Here is a 21147-nt window from a genome sequence, read left to right as displayed (position 1 = left end):
GCCTCGCTGGAAGGCTTGTCCGGAAGTGTGAGGTTAGGGCCGACCGGCGTTACCGATTCCCGACTGAACGCACCCGCCTCGCGTTGGGTGTCTGGTATTAATATGTAAATTTATTGGACAATTACATCGCCAATTCTTCTTCATGCCACTCATAATGCTCCTTGAGCTCTGGCTGCGTGCTGAAGCCCTGCTCGCACAGTTCGCAGGGGAACTCCTTCTCGTGAAAATGTATGTTGATGTGGATGTCCAGGAACTTTTGGGAGCTGAACTTGCGGCCACAAATGGCGCAACTGAAGCGCAAATTGTGTGTCTTGATGTGGCACTTGAGAAGTTGCGACTCCTTAAATTTGCTCTTGCACAGCTTGCAGGTGTTTCCCTTGTCCGCCAGCTGATCCTGGTGATTCCGCGACATGTGCCGCTCCAGTGTCTCCAGATGCATGCATCCTTTGGCACAGTATTGGCAGGTGTATTTGTTGGGACCGGACTTTCTCATCACATTGTTGCTCTCCTTCCTGGCAGAATTGTATGTGCGAATCTTCACCGAGAGTGGATTGGACTTCACTGGGATGATAGCCTTCTTCGAGTCACTTGTGGCAGGACTTGTGAGGGATACATTATTATCCCTTACTGGCTCGGTTTTCTCATCTTTCGGGATCCTCTTCTTCACATCGCTTAGCTTCTCACTGAGAAAATAACACGGAATCAATTGAAAATCAATCATCAAGGCATTGGGAGTTTCCCTACTCATCGGATTCATCAGAGGATTTGTCGGCAGGACCACCAGGGGCTGGGAAATCATCCTCATCGCTGCTGCTGCTGCTCGCACTGCTGCTGTCGCTGCTCACCATGCTCAAATTCAAGGTGTTCTGAAACTTCTTCGTAGGAACTGAAGTGTGGACGAACACAATGTCGTCATCTTCATTGATATCCAGTGGATTTTTCTCCATTTTCCCCAATTTTCACTGAAACTAGATTTGTTATTGTGCTTTTTTCGCTTTTCTGGATGAGTGTCAGAATCCCGGCTGTCGAGTCCACTTGTAAACACCCTACAAATCACAGATTCGTGCTGGGTTTCTATCCCTAACCTCACATTGTTTGTTTATGGTGCTGTGCAGCATGGTGATTTTCATTCTCTGATTTCGCGGTGTTTTTCTCCATTTTCACCATGTTTGTGCTATCGGAATTGAAGGATACGGTGAGAATAGCTCCTGAACTGTTTGAATTGAAACTACCAGAAGCGATTAAGGACGAAATCAATAGGAAACTAGCCAACAAAGTGAGTGCTTCTGCTGATGACTTTTTGGACTCTTGATCCACCAAAAAATCGATTTTATTCTTCAGGTTCTGTACAACGTCGGCCTGTGCATTGCTCTGCAGAATATCGTGTCACTGGGTGACTCAATAATCCTCCCTGGAGACGGTGCTTCCCACACAGAAGTGATCTTTCGATACATCGTCTTCCGGCCCATCATTGGAGAAGTGCTCACAGGGAAGATCCGGAGCTGCAGCCGGGAGGGAGTGCACAGTAAGGTATCTCTGGCAATTCCATACGTATCTTCTGATGTTGGTGTATTTTCGCAGTCACTCTGGGCTTCTTCGATGACATCCTCATCCCGCCAACTGTTCTGCAGCACCCTTCGCGCTTCGAGGAGACGGAACAGGCTTGGGTGTGGGAATATCCACTGGAGGACAATGGGAAGCATGATTTGTTCATGGACATTGGAGAGACAATTAAATTCCGCGTGACTGGCGAGATTTTCGAAGAAGCCTCGCCAGTTGGAGCGCAAACGGGAGAGAAATCCAGTCAAGCCTCGGCGGAGGTCAGCAAAACTCCCTACAAAATCTTCGGGGCCATCAATGAGTCTGGCCTGGGATTGCTGTCGTGGTGGGCGCAGGATAATGCCAATGCCGACGATGCGGACGATATGGATGAGGGTCAGGAAGAGGATAGCGAAAATACATGAAGTTTCAATATATTTAAATTTATCTTTTATTTACATTATTATTCATATTGCTACAACACTATGATTAGTTTATTTTTAAACATGATTTCTCGTGGCTTTTCTCAAAGATTCTTCACTTCATCATATCCCAGAAAAAACACTCAATTGACGAACAGAATGTGAAATTGCGACTGTTTTCTTCCTCATTCTTGACTCTAACGAAATATTTCATTTTTTTTTTTACAATTATTTACAAAATATTCCACTTAATGAATGATTCCACAATGATGGCATTCACAGAATTTGCAACGTGTAAAAAGAGCTTTTCTCTTTTGCCGAAGAGAAAATGCAAAAAAGTCGCAGTAAAAGTTTCTTTCTCTTGATTTTGATGCTCAAATTGGAACAAAATGTTGATTTTCGACCCATGAACACTTCTTTTTCAAATCTTTTCAGATGTATTTTGATTACATTCAAGGGATCACTTTATAATGCTATTGCTGCTATTTAATTGTGAAAGTATGACAATTGATCCTGAACATTGCCTAGAAAAAATCGCTGCAAATTTTATGAATAGCGGTTCACTTTTATCGCTATACACAATGAATATCTTCGCATTTCTTGTTCTTCTGCTCCTCTAATAATACTGAATAGACACAAAACGTTCACATACAATCTTCTACACGCGTTTTCCTGTTTCAGTCTTCGAAAAAGGAAAGTTTATATAAAAAAGGGGAATAAGAAAATGTGGTGAAACGAGAAAGGATATTATAATATTACAATTGATTTTCCTTACAAACTAAGCATATATATTTTCTCCTCCAGCAATGCTTTCAACGTTCCTTAAAATGTACTCTAAAGCCTAGCAAGAATTCTCCCACTGTGGATGTGTGATTTTCTTTTGAAGAAAACACTCACAGAAGGTGTCTTTTAGCTGCTTTCTTCTCTCTCTCAACTCGTCTGTCGTCTATTTTGCTAGTCATGGGCAGGTGCTCAAAGTGATAAATGTACAATATTTCACTTTACTTTCTCTTTGTTATGCCAATAATTCACTTTATCTCTCTAATAATTACACAGCAAGTGGCTTCTTCTTATCATCTCCTTTTGTACAAGTAAAACACGTATTTTTCTGAGGCTTTGCGGATGGAAATCTGATAATCTGCGTGCGTGTGTGTGTGTGAAGAGGAAAGTTAGTGAAAATTGACTAGAATTTACATGATTAAATTCATTTCTACATTGTTTATTTCCCTTTCACAACAAAAGAGACACACTAGAGAACAAGGTGAAGAAAGAGGACTCTTCTTCCTACAGTTTAGACAGGATTTTCAACAACAACAATCCAACAATTGCACGCAATGTTTCTTTGGGGTTCTTAATCGCTTTTCTCTGTTGCAGTTTTAGAAGAAGAAAAGAAAAAAATAAAAATCAGTGCCTAATAAATATCTAAGCAGACTCAAATGAGAAGACGCCTCGATAAATCTCTAATTGGTATTCTTGAGTATTTTCTGCTCTAATGGAAAGTATTTACTTGTAAAGACTAATATTGCCTATAAACTATCATTTATTATCTCACTCTCATCCAATCTCTCTCTGTTCATAGTCGAATAGCGCGCACGATTTTCCTAATGTACTGTGATTTCTCCCTCCTTCACATTCAGTAAGATTTCACCTCAATTATACAAATTTAGCTAAATTGTCACCTAGTTTTACAAATTATATGCATTACTCTATAATGAGACAGCGCGGCAGGTGTTCTCGTAAGTATTCGAACAGTTCCTGCGAAGCGCCTGGACAATTTGTCAGCTCCAATTCCTGCAAGTGTCTCAGCTGAATGAGGCTCGACAGTCCGCTTGACGTCAGCAGTGGGCAGCCTAGAGGAAGAGGAGTGCTTAGATTAGTTGAATTCAGCAGGGAAAAGAGCTCTGCTCCGTTCTGTAGATTTGAATGGAATCTGAGGAAAACGTGAAGCTCCGCCTTCTCACTTTCCACGCCCATTTCCATGGTTACTTACCAGCTAACGAGAGAACTTGAAGATTTCGCATGGAGCAAAGGTGCTGCAGTCCAAAGTCCCGAACCTGAGAACACCAGCGCAAGAAGAGAGCTGACAAGGAGAGCATTGTGGAAATGTAACCGACTCCAATATCCGTTACGTGGACGCATCTGAAATGAGTGAAAGGCACAATGTTATTGATAATGCAGAAAGACTGACCTTTTAAGTCTTTCAGAGCCATTGACAATTTACGTGGGGTTTCAGGAGTGCAATCAATTACCATTGAACGCTTGGAATCCCAGCGGCAGAATAGCGAATTGTTCCCTTTTGTCATGGCATTTTCAAATGGACAATGCCACGTTATTTCCTCTCGTGCGATTTGATCAAATTAATTTATGTAGCATGCAAGGCTTGAGGACTTTTTTTTTGTCTTCCTGTGGCAAATAAGACGACTTTGCCAGTGCGTCGGTGAAATTACGACCACTCATTGGCTCTGTGGGGTGGTTTAGGTCGAAATTTTGGACGACTTCTTGAAAACTCTTGCCAAACAGATTGTGTAATTCTGTTGGAAGTGTGATTGAGAATTACCAGTGAAAGTTTTGCTTACATAATGCATGAATATGGGCGAAAAGGGTTTGCGATGTAACCACAATTCCTGCCGATTGATTTCCGCGCAACACGGACGGAAATACAAGAATATTTTGGGGGAATTCTGCGGGCGGTGAATTTCCTAACCCTTGATTCTCGTCTCAAGAGTATCCTGTCGAAGGATTGTGTGCCAATAATTGGATTTGTGGGCGACGTTTATGCTGTGTGCGGACTCCGAGGGTGTACACAAATGATGTGGGTGTAAAATGGGGATAAGTGAACCGATTCAAAAGTTTAGGGACGCGCGAAATGAAAATGCTTTTTGTGTATAACAAGAAAAAAGGACTACAACTTTTTTGATATGCTATTGATTTATATCCGCATTCTTTTGCGTCAACTTGGCATTCTGGCATTCTTCAAAAATGACCCATTTGCTAAAGTGGATGATGACCTTTTCGCTGTGCCATTGGAAAAATTCTCTGATTCTTGGCACGTGTTTTTAGCCCTAAGTTGAGCATGTTTTTCTTTCTCGAGAAAATACATCATCGATTGGAGATGAAATTTCAGCATTTCACCCATGAAAATGTCTGTTTGCCTTGCCATGCTCATTTTCATCCACTCAATCAATAGGATTTTCATCGTGTAGGGAGTGAAAGTTGGATTTTTTCCAGCACATTCCTCCGAATGTCAAACTGAAAATGTTTACCAGTGGAAAATCACTCTTATCATCATTCTTCGTCGCCCCCAGTATTTCTCTGACCTTGAGAGATGAGATAAAATTCTCTATTTTGTCCATAGTCTCAGCTGGAAATCCTTCTTTGGGTGTCTCAAGAGGCGTTCTGTCGTTTTTATGGCCTTTAGAGTGACTGGAATTGTTGGTTCTTTACTCAAATTGAAAGTCAATTTTGGGGAAAAAAAGGTCCTTGAATTGTCTGTAGTCTTAAAGTCAAGAGCAGGGAAAGCGAAAGAGGTTTGCTTGTGCCACTAAATCGACATGCAAGCGACGCTTTAAGATTGATTTTCGTGGTTTACAATCGCTAAATCGAAAGAAGATTAGAAAAATATAGTTGTGATATTTACCGGTCAAGCGTCAACTCTTCCAGTTGATTCAAGTCACACGCAATGTACTCCAGGGAAGCGTCTGTTATTCTGGGACACCAGGACAAGTCGAGTGCGCGCAGCTTCTGCAGATTCTCCGCTATCAGCTCGACGCCGTCGTCCGTGACTTTGCTGCAGCCGGAGAGTGACAAGACGGTGAGATGCGGCAGCGAATGGACTGTTGGGAGAAGAAAGAGGGACAATTTAATTGTGACGCCGAATTGCCATAGCAAAATGAGCTCGAAGACGTCGATGTAATTCACTTTGTGCCAATTTGCACGGCAATTTTCGCGGTGAGCAAATCAAATTAACATTTCATAGAGTGACTGAGGCTTTGAGAGGAAATTGATCGCGCTGTGGAGGCGCCTGGTGCTCCACCTGTTTTTCTCATCCTTGCGAAACTCACTGTGTCTCTCTTGCCCACTTGATAAACATGATTTTGTTGACTCATGTGCACACATATTTTGCAACGAAGACGATAAATTTAATGCAACTTCGTCACTTAATTAACATTTCACGTTATTGTTTGTCGCTGACAATGTCAGACTATATCCACCCTTATTGTGTTATCTTTGCCAAAATTTCACGTGTTGTTTGCTGAAGGCACTGAGCGGAAATGAGTGGAAAGAAATATTTATCTAATTTTGCAAATAGACAGATTTCAGTGAGCGATGCTATAAAAATACATGTCAGCTTTTGGCAGGGAGCCTGAGAGAGTGTAAAAAAAGGGCCAAAAGGTGCAACTTTCATTGCCAATTTCTCTATTAAAGAGCTATTTAAAGTGACCGTAAAGATGCATAATTTGGCTCAAAATATTGATTTACGGTCAGTTATAAATAGCGATGAATTTTCATTCTTGCAAATGAAAGCACTTTTCATTCATACACCGTGGAAATGCGTGGGATCAGAATAAATTTGCAGGTGGAAGTATTAAAAAGTATCCCGAGGGCGTTTTCCTCTGCTATTTATGTATGGCACTTTTCCATAAATTTCCTGTCTATTTTTAGCCCATCAATTGTTGTGTAACTTTATAGTGAGAGTTCTTAAGCGATTTTTTTCTCGTGATTTGAGATGGATTTTTGGGGGCAAAAATATTATCCGCAAATTGGCGGAATGCAAATCTCACCAATGTTGACGATGCCGTGGTTTGTGAGCTCCCAACACGACTGCAGTCTGAGGATGCTGAGGCTGTGGCTCTGCTTGGGCGAGAAGTATCCCAGAGCGGCGTCCGTGACGTGATAAGCCTGCAACGGGAGATGAATTCAATATTCACTGGGCTCCTGTATGAGTGAATGGACGATGATTGATTAGTGCACTCGGCCAGATGGATAATTCACCTGCAGGGAGAACTCGTAGAGCGATGGAAGCAGCTGTGCCACGGCGCCCACCGCCTCGTCCGCGATGTTGATGCAGTCCGCCAGCGACAGTGACACTATCCTGGGTGTGAGGCATGCCCACAGGCCGGCCTCGGTGACCTCATTGCAGCCGGCCAGCTCCAGCTCAAAGAGGCTCTGAAACGGACAAAAAGCACTCTTCAATGTCCTGCAAAAGCATAAATAGCCGTCAGTCAGACTGTCCGACGGATAGTTTTAGTATTAGTTGAGCCTCGAATCCAGGGACGCAATTTCACTCCTGCAAATTGCCCCACAAGTGGCCAGTGGATTTGTGCACAATGTCGCTTCGGAACTGAAGCCTCTTCAGTGACCCCACGGGATGAGATATTGATCCGTGCGGGCATTATGAAGATAAATACCAGAATGGGGGACTTTCACAAGGCTTCCAGTGCGATTAAACGTATAGAGAGGACAAAAATTGAGTTCCACTCTCGTATTTACTCAAATCCCCAATTAACTTGATGTCGCTCGGGCTTCACGAATATGTTGTATGAGTTAGTATGGTATTGAAAAATCAGGCTTAAGGGAACGAAATGATTAATTCCCCGATAAAAAATATTGTTTGTCACTGCTTTTTCATCATCAGTAAAATGTCATTTGGAACATATTTACTTTCAACGATACAAAAAGCTAAAATGATGACTTCAACAGTGCAATCAAATTCATAGCAGGTCTAATATTAATCTATATATTTACATTTTTGTTCTCTTCATCGATTACCTTCCGTGGCGAATAAAATTCATGCTTTTGAACAGCAATTTGGAGAATGTTTAAGGTAGGGTTGAAGGATAACTCTAAAATAAGTGAGAAAACACTAAACTATTTGCTTGAAGAAAAGAGTTTTCTGGATATTCCGAGATATTCTGTTTCATGTCAACCGTTGAGTTAACTTGAGAGTCAAAAGGTGGTGAAGATTCACATTTTCTGGCCAACAAGATAGCAGAGTCAATCCAACTGAAAGTGAATAGTGTCATATTTTCCCAGTGAAATTTCACACTGCTTATAACGAGGTGTTACTTATAGTGGGTGTGTGGGTGGGAACTTTTGTCACGATGCAGTCAATAGCCACGCTGAAGACGAGAAAGAGTGTGAAAAGTGGCGCAGAAGGCAAAAATAAATCCTCACTGTGTCACAGGGATTGCGAAGAGCACCGCTCTCTTTACATTCAGACCAAAGCACTCGGGATTACCGTGGAGATCCTTGGCTGATATTATTTTTCCAATTTCCCCCGCAAGTCTGTGCACAGTCAATTCGCATGACCCACTTTCGTCAACGCATAGCCTTTACACACGACTGGAGGACCTCAGCTCATTAATGCATACTCTCTAAAGTCTCAAGAGTGGGAGTCTGTTTTACCAAACATGACTCTCATTAACCCCTTTCCCTCCCTGGCATGTCTCTGTCGTATGTTTTCCCCACCGCAGAGACACACACACATACACTCTGTGAATCCTTCAGCTTCAATGGCAGGCAAATTTCTCATGGTAATAATGGCAAAATTACCTTATAGTCAGGGTGGAAATAAATTCAATTACTCTCTTCGCCACCCGCTTATTATGTTGAATTTATTCGCCACATTAGCGAACAATATCGCATGGAAAATTCACCTTTCAATTCAACATTTTGACATTGATTGGAGAATTTGAGCTCTAGTCAAACCAAGTACAGTCTTGAGTAATTACTTTCACCCTGGGTGACGTGAGAGCGACGAGCTTCACGTGAAAATGATACTACAAGAGATGCAAAACCACATTTACTACTTCACCGGATCCGTGAGAGCAAATGAAAATTAATATTTCTGTTATATAATCGCATAAAAGCTCACTAACTGACATGTATCTTGAAATTTTGGCAGAGAATTTTCAGAATTTTAGAAGTCACAAATCATCTTATGAGCAAGTTCGTCGCATGCCAATCCTTAAATGTAAAGTTATCCGTGTTGAATTTAATCTTTTATTCATGGGAAATTCTTGTGCTGCCAGACGATGCAGTTACAGTGAATTTTTCCTATAAATCATGAGTTTTCTCGCCTCTGGAAGATGAATATTCCAAAGACAAAGGAACTTCATGCCCTGAAGTTAATTTCATATCTCTGCAGGAGTTTCAATTGCAAATTCATAGGAAGTTATACAACTTCTTAGAGGACATTGTCAAATATCTTGCAGGCCGGCTGTTGGCATTATTCTGGGTGGCATTTATCTGCACCTTTCTGAATGTTCCACATGCCCGTGTCGCCCACGCTCTTCTCGCATGCCTCTAAAAATACCGCATCAGCAAAAATTCCTCCATTGATGAAGTGTTGATTTTCCAATGTTGACGAATTTATGACGATGATATGCGGTGGGAAAAGGCGAGAAAAACGCCACCAAACATCAATTAGTGACTAAACGTGGTTTGTCACTCACAATTTTCGCTTATCAGCCTCGCATATCCGGAAAATTCTACGCCGTGTAATTCACAAGCTGATAAAATCGATCTGGGAAATATTTTATTGCGGTGTTTGTAGAAGTCATTTACCACAAATTGCTCTTCAGATTATCTCAGTATTTATTGATGGAGAAAAAAAACTCAAGACTTCTTGGCAGAAACCTTAAAGAGTCTTGCGTTGTGGCTTAAGAAAGGGCTGAAATAGTGGCGAAAGTTGAATTTTCAGGAGAATGTCAACACGAGAACGAATGTTAATTTGACCTGGAAAGCTAATCATGGTCGCAATTGTGGTTCATTTGCGTGATTTATTATAATAAACGTATTTATTATGCCTTTACGCGTTGTTGTTTGCTCTCTAAGCGAATGGGAAAAATCCCTTTCCGGCATCGGACATTGAGCACAACCCATGGAAATGCACTAACAACGTGGGACCACATTAACCTGAGTTGCTTGTGAAGGGAATCGACAAAGGCAGCTCAGCTTGACGACACATGAGAAGGTGTTTCCGAGAATAACCTGGAAGCATGTGTATATGTTGTGTGGTGATGTGTGCATATGTTGAAATTAATATTTGATATCTCGGTTTAGTGCAGACGACACTCAAAGTGGGAGGTAAAAGTTGAGGAATATTGTGTGGTTTCCTCCAAGAGAGAATCAACAATCATGCAGAATGCCATTTTGAGAAGAAGCAATTTCTGAGTACCCACAAATTTATTGAATTACGGATTATATTATTCTCATAGTTGTAATATTCTCTCATTTAAAATGATTATGAAAGGATTTTCTCGACATAGCAGAGTCAAAAGGAATGTTCAAAATTGTGATTTGAGTTTTCAATTAAAATTGCAAACTCAATTAGATTCCGACAAAGTTTGCTAATAATATTATATCGTTTTGATGTCATTTTATTAATTAGCACAGAAGATGGATTAATAATAAGATCATCTCATGAACGTGTGAGAAAAGGTTTAAAAAAAAACTGGGCGGGGCATGCGAATGGGCGGAGCGTAAACCCGATACACGCGTTCGAGAACATTGTGCACTTCTGACGATACTCAATCATTCTGAATTTCCGCACCGAACTTTCCACTTTTATTATTGATTTGTCATGCGAATGTAGTTTCTGCATAAACTTTTCTTTGACAAATTCTTCCCCAAGCGAAAATGGACTTTTCCGATGGCAAATTTTGCTGTTTATTTTTTGCTCAAGTTTGGCTGTATTTAAATAATCCATTTAGTTCTGCGTGTCTCTCGTTCAATAACGCAAAAAAATGCTTTCACAACTTTTACAAGAGGAATGAACAAAGGGAAAATCGATATTTTGGCAATATTTCTGTACTCATGCCTTCAATACATTGTGATTTTTTATTCATTTTATGTGTTTATGCCGTTTATAGGTTGAATGGGCCAAAGGAAAATCTGCGTGATTCAATTCTTGTTGTTCTCTTTCTCTCTCTATCTTTTCGGGGTGACTTTCGGGAATGGAGAACACATGATAAAACTCAATTTCTGCCAATGATTTTGCGTGTGTGTGCGGAAAAATTAAAACCTCATTCAGTACAATATTTTCCTTACAACCAATTTATCTATTTTCATTGAAAATATTTACACGCGGTTTTCCAGTTTCCGCTGTGTGGAGGAACAGCGAATGGAGAATGTGAATATTGTGGTTTAGGGTGGGAAAAGAGAGAATTGGAAAAATAATTGGATTTATTGAATTATGAGTTTGAACAGTTTTACAATTAATTTACGTGAAACCCGAAAACTTTTATTCCTTTATCACAATGATGGTGCATCGCTTTTCCTCTCTATTTGTTGTACAGATGAATGTTGCACACAGTAGTTAAAAAATAATTAATTAAAATTTTATTTAGAAATATTTCTTCTCATTGTGTTCCAAGCAATTTGTAGACTTAACGAGGTGTTTTTTTCTGCATTTTCCATGGCGCTCTGTCATCACTTCACTTAATCAAAAATGTTCTGTTTGAAATGCCATTCAAGTAAAAAAAAAGAAGCTTACGAAGAAAATTTACACAAAAGAGACATCAAATAATGAAACATTCCTTGAGTGAGCGTCACTCTAGACTCAATTACTTTTCATCGATGGAGCTTTTTATGATGTTTCATTCTCGCTTCGGAAAACTCAATATAATGAATTATTTGGCACGCAAGAATGTCCTTTGGCAGCAATCTCACATCCAGGAATATTGCATTGAATGGTGTTGTGAATTTCATCTGAAAACGGGACAAGGTTGCTCAAAGTACTGCACGAGAGAATGACGGTATTTCTATGGGGAGAATTCTTTGTATGATTTCTCTATATGGCATTCCGATGAAGAATTCTACCAAGATTGAAAAATTATTTTATCTCTATGGAATTGTACACCTTGTGCAACACAGAAAGAAGAGGGTGAGAAATGAGAAAATGTTGTTTATCAGTGGAAAACATTTCATTTGTATTTATACATCTTTCAACATTCTACTTGCATAAAGTGAAACGAGGCGTGGAATATACATTCCGTGAAGTCAAAAGGACGCGCCGCGTGTGAGGAGACTGTGATGTTTTACTTGGAAATGGGAATTGATACTTCTCCATGGAAAATCTAATATCCTCCTCGTCATGGCGACCAGAGGTGTATCTCCACTAGCAATCTGCTGCCTTAAAAATAACAACCTCCAACCCAGAATCCGGTGGAGACACGCAATGACATTTGCTATATTCTACATAAAGAGATGTTGAGGGAGAAGTCCGCGTGGAGAGAGAAATTCTTTGAAAGACAAACAGTATAGTTTCACTGCAGGTTTATTGAGGATGCGCTTGAGTGCTTCGGTTATTTTAATTGGCAATTAAATCCAATAACTGGAATTTAACAACCTCTGACATTCTGTTCACTTCACCGAATGCAATTTATTCCAGCGTGAAAATAGACACTGAATCTCACTGAGAATTGCCAGAAACTTCTCAAGGATCAAATTGAGGGTAACTTAAAATTCATCAAAACTCATCCGGAATACGAAAAGGAGAAAAATAGTCGAATTCATTGCTCCTTTAAGCGGCTTTACGGTGTTCTATATGCATGTGAAAAGGCAGCTTTCCCGACGCTTTTGGGGTCTGGCAGGAAAGGTCAATGGTTTATTTATTTACTTTCAGAGTCGTGCGAGTGAATTTTTTATTACAAACCAGCACTCACACAACACTTCATCTATTTTCGCCAAAGGTGTTTCCCTCGCACCTCTTGTGATGGGTGTAAATCTAAAGGACGATGACTCAAAAGGGCCAAAAGTAAACCTTAGAAACTTCAATTGGGATTCTATTGATTCGTGCACGTGTTGTGGCTTCACCATTCCGCAAGAGTTCATTTAATACTCTCGCCAATACTTAATGTCAGTCACTTGCCCAGGAGAGTTGAGCATTTTGGCTATATATCAAGAATTAAGGACGCCTAAGTGCTGTGCTAATGTCTCTGTGCATATACGAAGTAAGAGACACGGCGACAAGATGCCAATTAACGATATTTTGGAGCACATCAGAGTACACAAATCATTGAGAAAACTATCAACAAACTTTAGATGAATTACATCAGACATCTGAAGAGTTTGTTGGTAATTCAGGACATCGGAAGAGTGACTTTCACATAAGGATAGAGGAGAAAATTTGTGCAGATGCTCTTTTGCATACAGTAAAAATCAGTATAATGTTAATAGAGTGATTTTTCCATCAATCAACCTTACTCAGTGATTCGTAATTCTCCTCTTTAGTCATTCACCCTGTTTAATTTCCTAGAATTGATTAATGTGGATAAAATATTTACTAGACAAGCCCAACGACTCTCGAGGCATTAACTCGTCCCACTCAGAATCGCGAAAACGACAGAGTAATTAAAATTGACATGATATCCGACATAATATGTAGGATATTACCATCAGACCTCATATTTCTCAAGTGGCAATCCTGAGAATGCTTCTCAATGAATAAATCCCTGGATGTTTACTGTGAGACTTTCCGTCCCATTTGAGGCCAATTACCGAAAAACGGTGTTGAGAAACAGTGAAAAGGCGTAATAGCTGAATAAATTTCTCTCTCTCTCCCTCTGATTTAAGTCACTCAATAATGCATTAGCCCAAAAATGCGTGCTCCACACACACACAACATACACACAAGCGTCATGCGGATGAAGATAAATTGGCCGAGAGATAGAATTGGGGTGACCAAAATTTCGCGAGTGATAAACCTCTTTGTGTTCACTGTGCAATGTTGGCACTTTGCCGGCAGTTTCTGTGCATTTGCCACTTTGTCTGGCCCTTTTCGCATGGCCTGAAATAACATGCATTGCCATCAGGAAGTCACGGTGCAGATGGAAAAGTTACTGGGTGAATTCTTCAAAAGCTCAAATATTTCCCCCGCGGAGCTTTCGCCGAAATAGCCTGGCGGCCAGAAATAGCCCAGCAGAGTGGTTCTTACCTAATTGGACTCACCCACACACACACACGCGTGACAGAGAGATAATTCCGCATTAAAGACCCATTTGAGCCACCCTTCGCGAGTGCGTCAGTGGTGAGCTTTCACGCTAAATACCAGCCCTGTTTCCCACTCTAATAGCCGGATTACGGCACACTCAATGAAAGCTCCCCGTAGCCGAAGGGGTGGAAGTGAAACTTCGTTTGCCTATGCTTCCAATCCGGCCACCATGGAAACAGACTCGAGGCCAGGAGACAATTTTCACCAGCAAGCTGAGCTGGCTGACTAACAAGGTTTTAGTGTTGTCGCTTCGCTAAACTAATGCGCGAATGCAAAGCTTTTGATATTATCAGCCAATGCATACTTAACTTTTAATAGGCAATTATTTTAATGACACGAAAACTTTTAATTAGGCTGTCGGATGAAAAACAAATTTACCAAAGCTGTGAAAATCATGAAGAATTCATCAAATCGATTGTTCGATATAAATGTGAATTCTATTAATATTTGCAACAGCTAAAATGCATTTTTTAACGATACATATAACATCCCACTTGTGTGATTGTAGTCCGTAAATTATATATTAAATGTAATCTACTTTAATGATCTTTTACCACTTCCCTGAACGCTTCCTTGAGCTGATATATGTACCTTTGTCTTGTAATTTGAATAATAGTGATTGAAAAAAGAAAACATCCCTGACCGAAAGTTAGGGATTGCCTCAGTTAAGAGGCTTTCAAATTGATGTAAGAGAATTTTAGAGGGCAGAATTGACTTATAAACAACATAATCATAACTAGAAATTGTCGATGAAAGGAGTTGCAGCTTTTCCACTGCACTTAGCAAGAATAACAGTGCGAAACCACACAACGCTTTGTTCCTTCTTGCTCAATTGTTCTCAGGCTCCGAGGATACAGAGACTCGTCTGCAGAATCCCACATAATACACAATCTCCGTGTTTGCTAACACTGCCTCAGGGGGAGAGCAGAATCTTTTCATGCACGGAGTGTGTGTACAGGTGTTTTTCCCTTTCAAATGACTCACAAAACAGGGCAAGTCATGGGGAGATTATCACAAGTTTGCGGAGAGCAAAGAGGCGGGCCTCACCTGAAGGTGGTCCAGAAGTGCCTCGAGTCCTCGGTCGCTGACGGAGGAGCACCGGAGGCTGAGGGAGTGGATGTGCTTGGAGGCGAGCGGGAAGGAGTGCACGATGTCCAGGGCGTCCTCATCGGTGGCGCCCAGGAGACAGATGGCATGGAAGCCTCGCCGGATGAGAGAATTGTACAGCTTCACGCGATCCTGGCCGCTGGCCTGGCGCAGTTCACGGCTCTGCAGCACCGGCAGCAAGCCCGACCAGAAGCGCGGTCCGCGGTACAGAACGTCCCGCCAGCGCTGGCACACCTGGGCCAGGACGCAGCGCTCCAGTGGACTGAAGTAGAGGAAGAAGCGGCCCAGGAAGCGCTCGTCCATGAGCAGTTGCTCCACGGTGAGAATGGGAGGCGCTGGAGGGCTTTTCCGTGCCGCTTGGGGAGTTCCCGTGTGGCTGGTCGACATTGGAGCTCCTTTGCCCACGCTCAGCTTCATGGCGGCCATGCGGGAGGGCTTCTCGGGCGCGCCCAGGGAGTTGGCGGACGCGTGACCGGCGCTACTCCCGCCACACAGGACGTTCGTGACCCGCTCCATCACGCTCGCCTTGGCGCCGTGGTGTTTCCGCAGCCCGAGGCCGTTGATGCGCTTCGACAGCTCGGCAGACGCGCGCTCAACGACTCCTTGAGCCGAGATTGAGGACATCTTTATCATCAACTCGCGTCCTCGTCACTCATTCATGGTTTAAAAGCAATCTGGAGACACTTTCAGGATCTAAATTTGGTGTTGGAATGATTTATTATGTGATTGAAGTATTTCATCAACTTTGTAATTAATCTTTGATAAATATTCAAATATCTTCATTGTGAAAATATTGATGTTTTTTTTACAATAGTCAGAAAAGCAAACTACTTTTATATACAAATTTTGCACATGAGCGTGAATAAATTTATGATTCTTTAACAAATGTTTCGATGGAAACTTTTCACTTCTCGCAAAACTAATTAACTTATTAGTAAACTTGAGTGAAAGGTAAAATATGGAATTCTAATCATTTAATTAACGATATGAAGATTGAATGTGGAACATGTGTATGTAAACGATGTAAACATTGAACTACTCTGCCAAATTGGCACATTAGAAATGTTCCATTTGCAGAATATTTTCGCTCTCGTTTTGTGCAAATAAGCTTTAAATGTAAATTCACATATCAAAAAGTTTAAATTGCAAATCAATATCCAATTAGCACATTTGTGTGCATTTGTGTTCAACAAACAAGGTTATTCTTCACGATTTTCCGCAGAATAATAGTTTCAATCGTTTAAACTTTAAATCAACTTCTTTCCGTTTTCATCGACTAACGTGTAAACATTGAAAGTGTTAAAGAAATGATTTCAATTGATGTCTCCTCAAGTAAACTTTGTGCCGAGAAGTAATTCGACACTATTGTTCTCGTGTAAGAATGACTTTTGGTGAAAAAAAAAACAGAGAAAATCGATTTCTGTGGCTCTTTTTTCTTGTACAAAAACACACCATTCACTGGAAAGGTTCACGTTTTTCCTCGCAAAGACCAGAATTTTTTGACTAAACCACCGAATTGGCCCAACTCGTAACTTGGCCTCACGCTCTATGTTTTCACTCCTCACCGCACAGAATCCGAATCTTTTTGTTTAGGGAATTGAGCTCAAAAAAGAGGGGCGAATTACAAATGTTACCACAATTGTGCAAGAACAAAAATTGCGAAACAAGAACTTTTCACCGTGGGCACAAAACACCATACAATGTTTATGCGTTCAGTGTGGAAAATTGCGCCAAAACAAGGTGTATTCACGGAAAAGTCGCCCTTCTGTCCAGAAAACCGCGCGTAACAGTCCTTTGTCGGGCACTTTTGCGGGGTGGCTGAAAATGGTTGAGTTTGTGTTCATGTGTGTTGAAACACCGCGCGAAAAGACGCTTTCTCACGAGCTTTTCCCAACTGACACTGTGCGAGTTTCCAATTGTGCGGATGTCACGGCGCCTCGGTGGACTTTTCCTGCGCATCCGCACGATTGTCGCCCGAGTGTCGCCCGAGGGGCGTCTCGTGGCGTGCAGCGGGGCGGAGGCGCAGTGGAAAACTCGTGGTACAACACCATCAGCCAGAGTGCGACAGAGAGACCACGACTGCTTAACACTCGAACACATTGTTCAAGTGAGTTTTCCATCGCGTCATCTTCCTCGGATTCCCTCATGATTTCGCCCACAATTCAGTTAATATTAATTCTATTCTTCTATTTCTCCGGCGTTCGTTGACTTGGGGAGAATTTTGATAGGTTACTTTTATAGACTTTCAGATGGGGACAAAGAATTTTCTGGTTCTGACTCTCACTAGACGCACTGGCGACATTTATCCGCAACGGTTGAGGGAGAAAAAGAAAAGTGTGGCGCAAACAGAGTAGAAAAAATTCTGGACTAGAGATTGTGGACGAGGATAATGGTTACTATTCGCTTTCATTGCTCCTCCCACTCTGATGCCACGCCCATCAACTAACATATTGTCAGTTTAACATTGCTTTCTTATGGCTTTAATAATGTTTTTACACTATTTTTTTTAATACATTTCAGTGGAAAATGGATTCAAAAGTGATTTGTCAGAAAATGTTGTGTGTTTTTTTTCCATTTTAACAACGCTTTGTCTAACCCTCTGAGTATTTTGATTATTATATCGAGGGCACTTGTTAAGAATTATGGTCGGACATCAATTCTTGGTCATTACACGTTAAGCAACACGGTATTTTATTCATCATAATCGATTTCTTGTAAATTCATTTTTCCTTCGATGTCTAAATGGATGAAGGCTGGCAGGATAATTGCTCATCAACTAGGAAATGTTGATAGAAATTGTACCCCAAGCTTTGCATGATAATCCATATAGAGCTGCTTTGCGTCTCCAAGGCCTCATTCATCTCAATTTCCGTCAAAACTCTCCCATACCTGTGTGCACTCATGAGAAAATCAATACAAGATGCTTATCTCTATCTGTCATCTATGGCCTTGCCTCTTCTGCTGCAAGCCATCCAGCGTTACTCCATTGAATTTATGTAGTGCAATTGAGTGGTTACAAAGTGGCTCCTTGCTCTCCCTCAGCGCCGACGCATGCGTCCCTCCTGCTGGCGCCGCCAAGATTTTGTGCAATCCGACCCCGCCGGAGAACATGACGTCATCCTGGAGACAAAACCACAAGCCACAAGCCGAAGATGCCATTATGCAGCCTCTCAAGGCGCTGAATTATTCCTCTTTCTCGCATATCAGGAGGACAATTCGCTGGTCGAATGCAGTCAATCAACCTTTCTTGATCAGTGAAGAAACGTTACTTTCAATGCACGCTTTTATTTAATTGGGCAAAGAGCCACGAATGGATATTTTCAGGACATGTGCGTTCCCGCCCATTTACTTTTATGCACTCTCTAACATGTTCTCATCCCAACAATCCTATATTTTACTGCTTATCTGCACAAAATCCCCTGTTGTCTCTTCCTCATCGGCGGCATTACCGTGTTTTGTCGCTGCAATAAAAACAGCATCTGTGCCAAGATTAAGCAGTGGCTGATTTATTTGCAGCATCTGATTAATCTTAATTTGTTGACACATTTCACAGAGATTCCTCATTTGTTCGCAACACAGGTTAATATTTTTCTACACGGTGTCTCACATTTCACAACTACAATCCTCTAACTATCAGATCATGTGGCCTTCTTGGCGTCATCGAAGTCTCCCTTCTCACATCGGCCGCAGCATCCGTTGCCGGCGATGCGTGCGCAGCCCTCCTGCGGATCCTCCGGCTTGAAGTTGGGCGTCCAGCGTCCCAGGCTCTGCGACGCATAGAAGTCCATCGGGTAGGCGTCCCTCGAGTCGCCCCCGCAACGCCACTGGGCGTCGCCAAGCGCCACGGAGAACTCGTAGGGCGTCAGGAGGGGCTTCGCGAACGCTGAGCCCCAGTCGATAGACAATCGTGGACAGGCGACCTGGAAATGCATCGAATTTTCCAATTAATCCTCCATATATTTACTGCTTGACCAATCAAATTGCTCATTATGCCCACAATTTAAGCAGGAATTAATCATGAAGTACGATAAATTGCTGTGCTATTGAAGTGAATGGAAAATGCAAGGCAAACAAATACAATTTTTTGAACACCACGACTTTAATAATAAATTGAATGGATAGTGATTCACTGTCAAGAGAAAAATATTGCGTTTTTTGCATTAAGCATTCAATTTGGATGCCAGGAATGGGATTTTTTGGCGCCTAAAGTGTGAAATAATAATACTTTTATCGTAATTTTTAACCCTGTTTTTTGTTTATGACTAATTTCTTGATTAATTCGTCACATTTGCATAATCGGCAGAAGACCAAAAATAAATCTAGGTCACCAAATTTATTCCACAATATTTCCTCCTTTCAATGTTTCCAGGAAAAACCATATTAATGTGCAAATAGTTTTTATGGATTTCACGAAAATGGAAATTCTCACCTCGTCAACTGTAATTAAATTGTGTTCAAAAGGTCTTTTTTGTGCTTATGAAAAATGCAATTTCCATTTCAAATCTATCTTTAAAATCATTAAAAACTACTCAATAAGTCGTCAGGGCAAGAATTTCTCAGAATTTTACCTGAACAAAGGCGTCAATGTCCGTGAAGAGTTTGAGCTTGCTGGGGAAGATTTCGGACAGCAAAATGATGACAGACTCCTTGTCCAGCTGCTTCAGTCTTTTCTGCAGATGCTCCAGCACCTTTGTGGAGCCCTGGCGACCGAGTGTGCCCAGGATCAGACCGAATTTCCTGCCACTTCTCGCCTGTTCGATGGCTTTCAGTCGCGTTTGCCGCATTTCAGCATGATGATACTTCTCCATGGTGAACTTCTTCTCGTACGGATCGTACTTGAAGGCCTCCACGGAGGGATTGGCGATCATAGCGGCCTCCAGGTGGAAGCGACCGTCGCCCAAATAGATGAGGCAGTTGCAAGTGTCCGGAAGCTTGGGCGCTGTGCATCCCAGGATCTCTCCGGGACTCAGAGGTCGCGACTGAGGCACCGTGACTGTGAAGCCAGCCTCACGAAGGTGATTAGCCGCCGCGTGAAGGGTCGTGACGAACTGAATCGTGCTCACGAGGGCCAGATGCTTGTCCGTGGGGAAGTTGGCCTTCACGCTGTCCACGAAGTGCAAGGCGTCGATCTTGATGTCCACGAAGACGTACAACACGCGAATGCCAGTCATGCGGTCCACGGGGATGAGGCAGCTGTGACCGTAGTGCACTAGGAGATCAGCTCCGAGTGCCTTGGCCGTGAAATCGTCCACACAGCACGCACCATAAGTCACGTCGCCCATCACCACCACATCCGCGTCCGTGAAGCGCTCAATGATGTCGCACAGGACAAGACTGAACACCAGCAAGCCCTCCGGAAGCTGCAGCGCCACTCGCCTGGCTTTCGTCTCCCGCACGCGCCAGATTGTCTTGTGCAGCTCAAAATTGTAATTCCTCGGCAGGGCTTCAATGGCAGCGTTCAGCTCCACATTCGCCAAGATTTCCTGTGGAATTTTGTTGAGTGTCCTCGATGTGGTGGGCTTGAATACCCTCCGCACAGGCTTCGCCTTCACCACCACGACCCCATTCGCGTTTTCCACTTGCATTCTGTGAAGTGCCTTTGTTGTCTTCTCAGAACACCATTGTTCACTTCGCAATGCAATTTACGTGCGAAATTTCACCTGAATTGTCTGCACTTCACTGAAAACTACCTCTTTGGAATGCACTCAACCACTTCTCGCTGAAGAATAAGAGTTCTGACCAGTGGAAGCACTCGAAAAAGCCTGGAGAAAAACGTGGTCAAAACACCACGTTTATTTTTCAAATGTGACACAGCTCTGACGTTCTACCACTATTTTGTCACGTACGCCACGAGTTTATGGCAAGTGGTGACGTCACGAGTGGAGGGGAAATTGATATTCTCCTCATTCCACGCACAGTGGCGTAGCATGAACATATTTCACGCACTTCACAGACAACACGATAAATCCGTTTGGAGGAAAACGTAGAGAAGAATGGTTCCTTAGCCAATGAATAGTTGATGTTCAAACAATCCCACATCACTGACTCTCCCACTCCTCGCTCTCCTCCTTCCTCCACTTTATA

At 42.1% G+C, this 21147-nt stretch overlaps 4 protein-coding genes across 4 annotated transcripts; 1 reads left to right on the top strand and 3 right to left on the bottom strand.

The window, feature by feature from the left end:
* Positions 1 to 90: 90 nt before the first annotated feature.
* LOC132255448 (zinc finger protein 26-like) lies at positions 91 to 1027 on the bottom strand. Its single transcript, XM_059751489.1, has 2 exons — positions 745 to 1027; positions 91 to 683 (listed from the first exon to the last, which is right to left on the bottom strand). Exons 1-2 carry the CDS (start codon positions 945 to 947, stop codon positions 122 to 124), a joined length of 765 nt encoding a protein of 254 aa, XP_059607472.1. The 5' UTR covers positions 948 to 1027; the 3' UTR covers positions 91 to 121.
* A 27-nt stretch (positions 1028 to 1054) lies between these two features.
* LOC132255906 (DNA-directed RNA polymerase III subunit RPC8) lies at positions 1055 to 1964 on the top strand. Its single transcript, XM_059752077.1, has 3 exons — positions 1055 to 1276; positions 1342 to 1525; positions 1582 to 1964. The coding sequence occupies exons 1-3, from the start codon at positions 1166 to 1168 to the stop codon at positions 1962 to 1964; spliced, it is 678 nt and encodes a 225-aa protein (XP_059608060.1). The 5' UTR covers positions 1055 to 1165.
* A 2-nt stretch (positions 1965 to 1966) lies between these two features.
* LOC132255447 (F-box/LRR-repeat protein 16) lies at positions 1967 to 16888 on the bottom strand. Its single transcript, XM_059751488.1, has 7 exons — positions 16516 to 16888; positions 15004 to 15756; positions 6954 to 7127; positions 6743 to 6860; positions 5599 to 5794; positions 3952 to 4100; positions 1967 to 3811 (listed from the first exon to the last, which is right to left on the bottom strand). The coding sequence occupies exons 2-7, from the start codon at positions 15694 to 15696 to the stop codon at positions 3663 to 3665; spliced, it is 1479 nt and encodes a 492-aa protein (XP_059607471.1). The 5' UTR covers positions 15697 to 15756; positions 16516 to 16888; the 3' UTR covers positions 1967 to 3662.
* Positions 16889 to 18253: 1365 nt separating this feature from the next.
* LOC132255651 (2-(3-amino-3-carboxypropyl)histidine synthase subunit 1) lies at positions 18254 to 20888 on the bottom strand. Its single transcript, XM_059751757.1, has 2 exons — positions 19632 to 20888; positions 18254 to 18983 (listed from the first exon to the last, which is right to left on the bottom strand). The coding sequence occupies exons 1-2, from the start codon at positions 20646 to 20648 to the stop codon at positions 18702 to 18704; spliced, it is 1299 nt and encodes a 432-aa protein (XP_059607740.1). The 5' UTR covers positions 20649 to 20888; the 3' UTR covers positions 18254 to 18701.
* Between the last annotated feature and the right edge of the window lie 259 nt (positions 20889 to 21147).

This window comes from Phlebotomus argentipes, unplaced genomic scaffold, assembly GCF_947086385.1.
Source record: "Phlebotomus argentipes unplaced genomic scaffold, Phlebotomus argentipes genome assembly contig_5, whole genome shotgun sequence".
Classification (NCBI taxonomy): Eukaryota; Metazoa; Arthropoda; class Insecta; order Diptera; family Psychodidae; genus Phlebotomus; species Phlebotomus argentipes.
The sequence above is the reverse complement of the archived record's forward strand: the minus strand, read 5'-3'. Positions and strand labels throughout refer to the sequence as shown.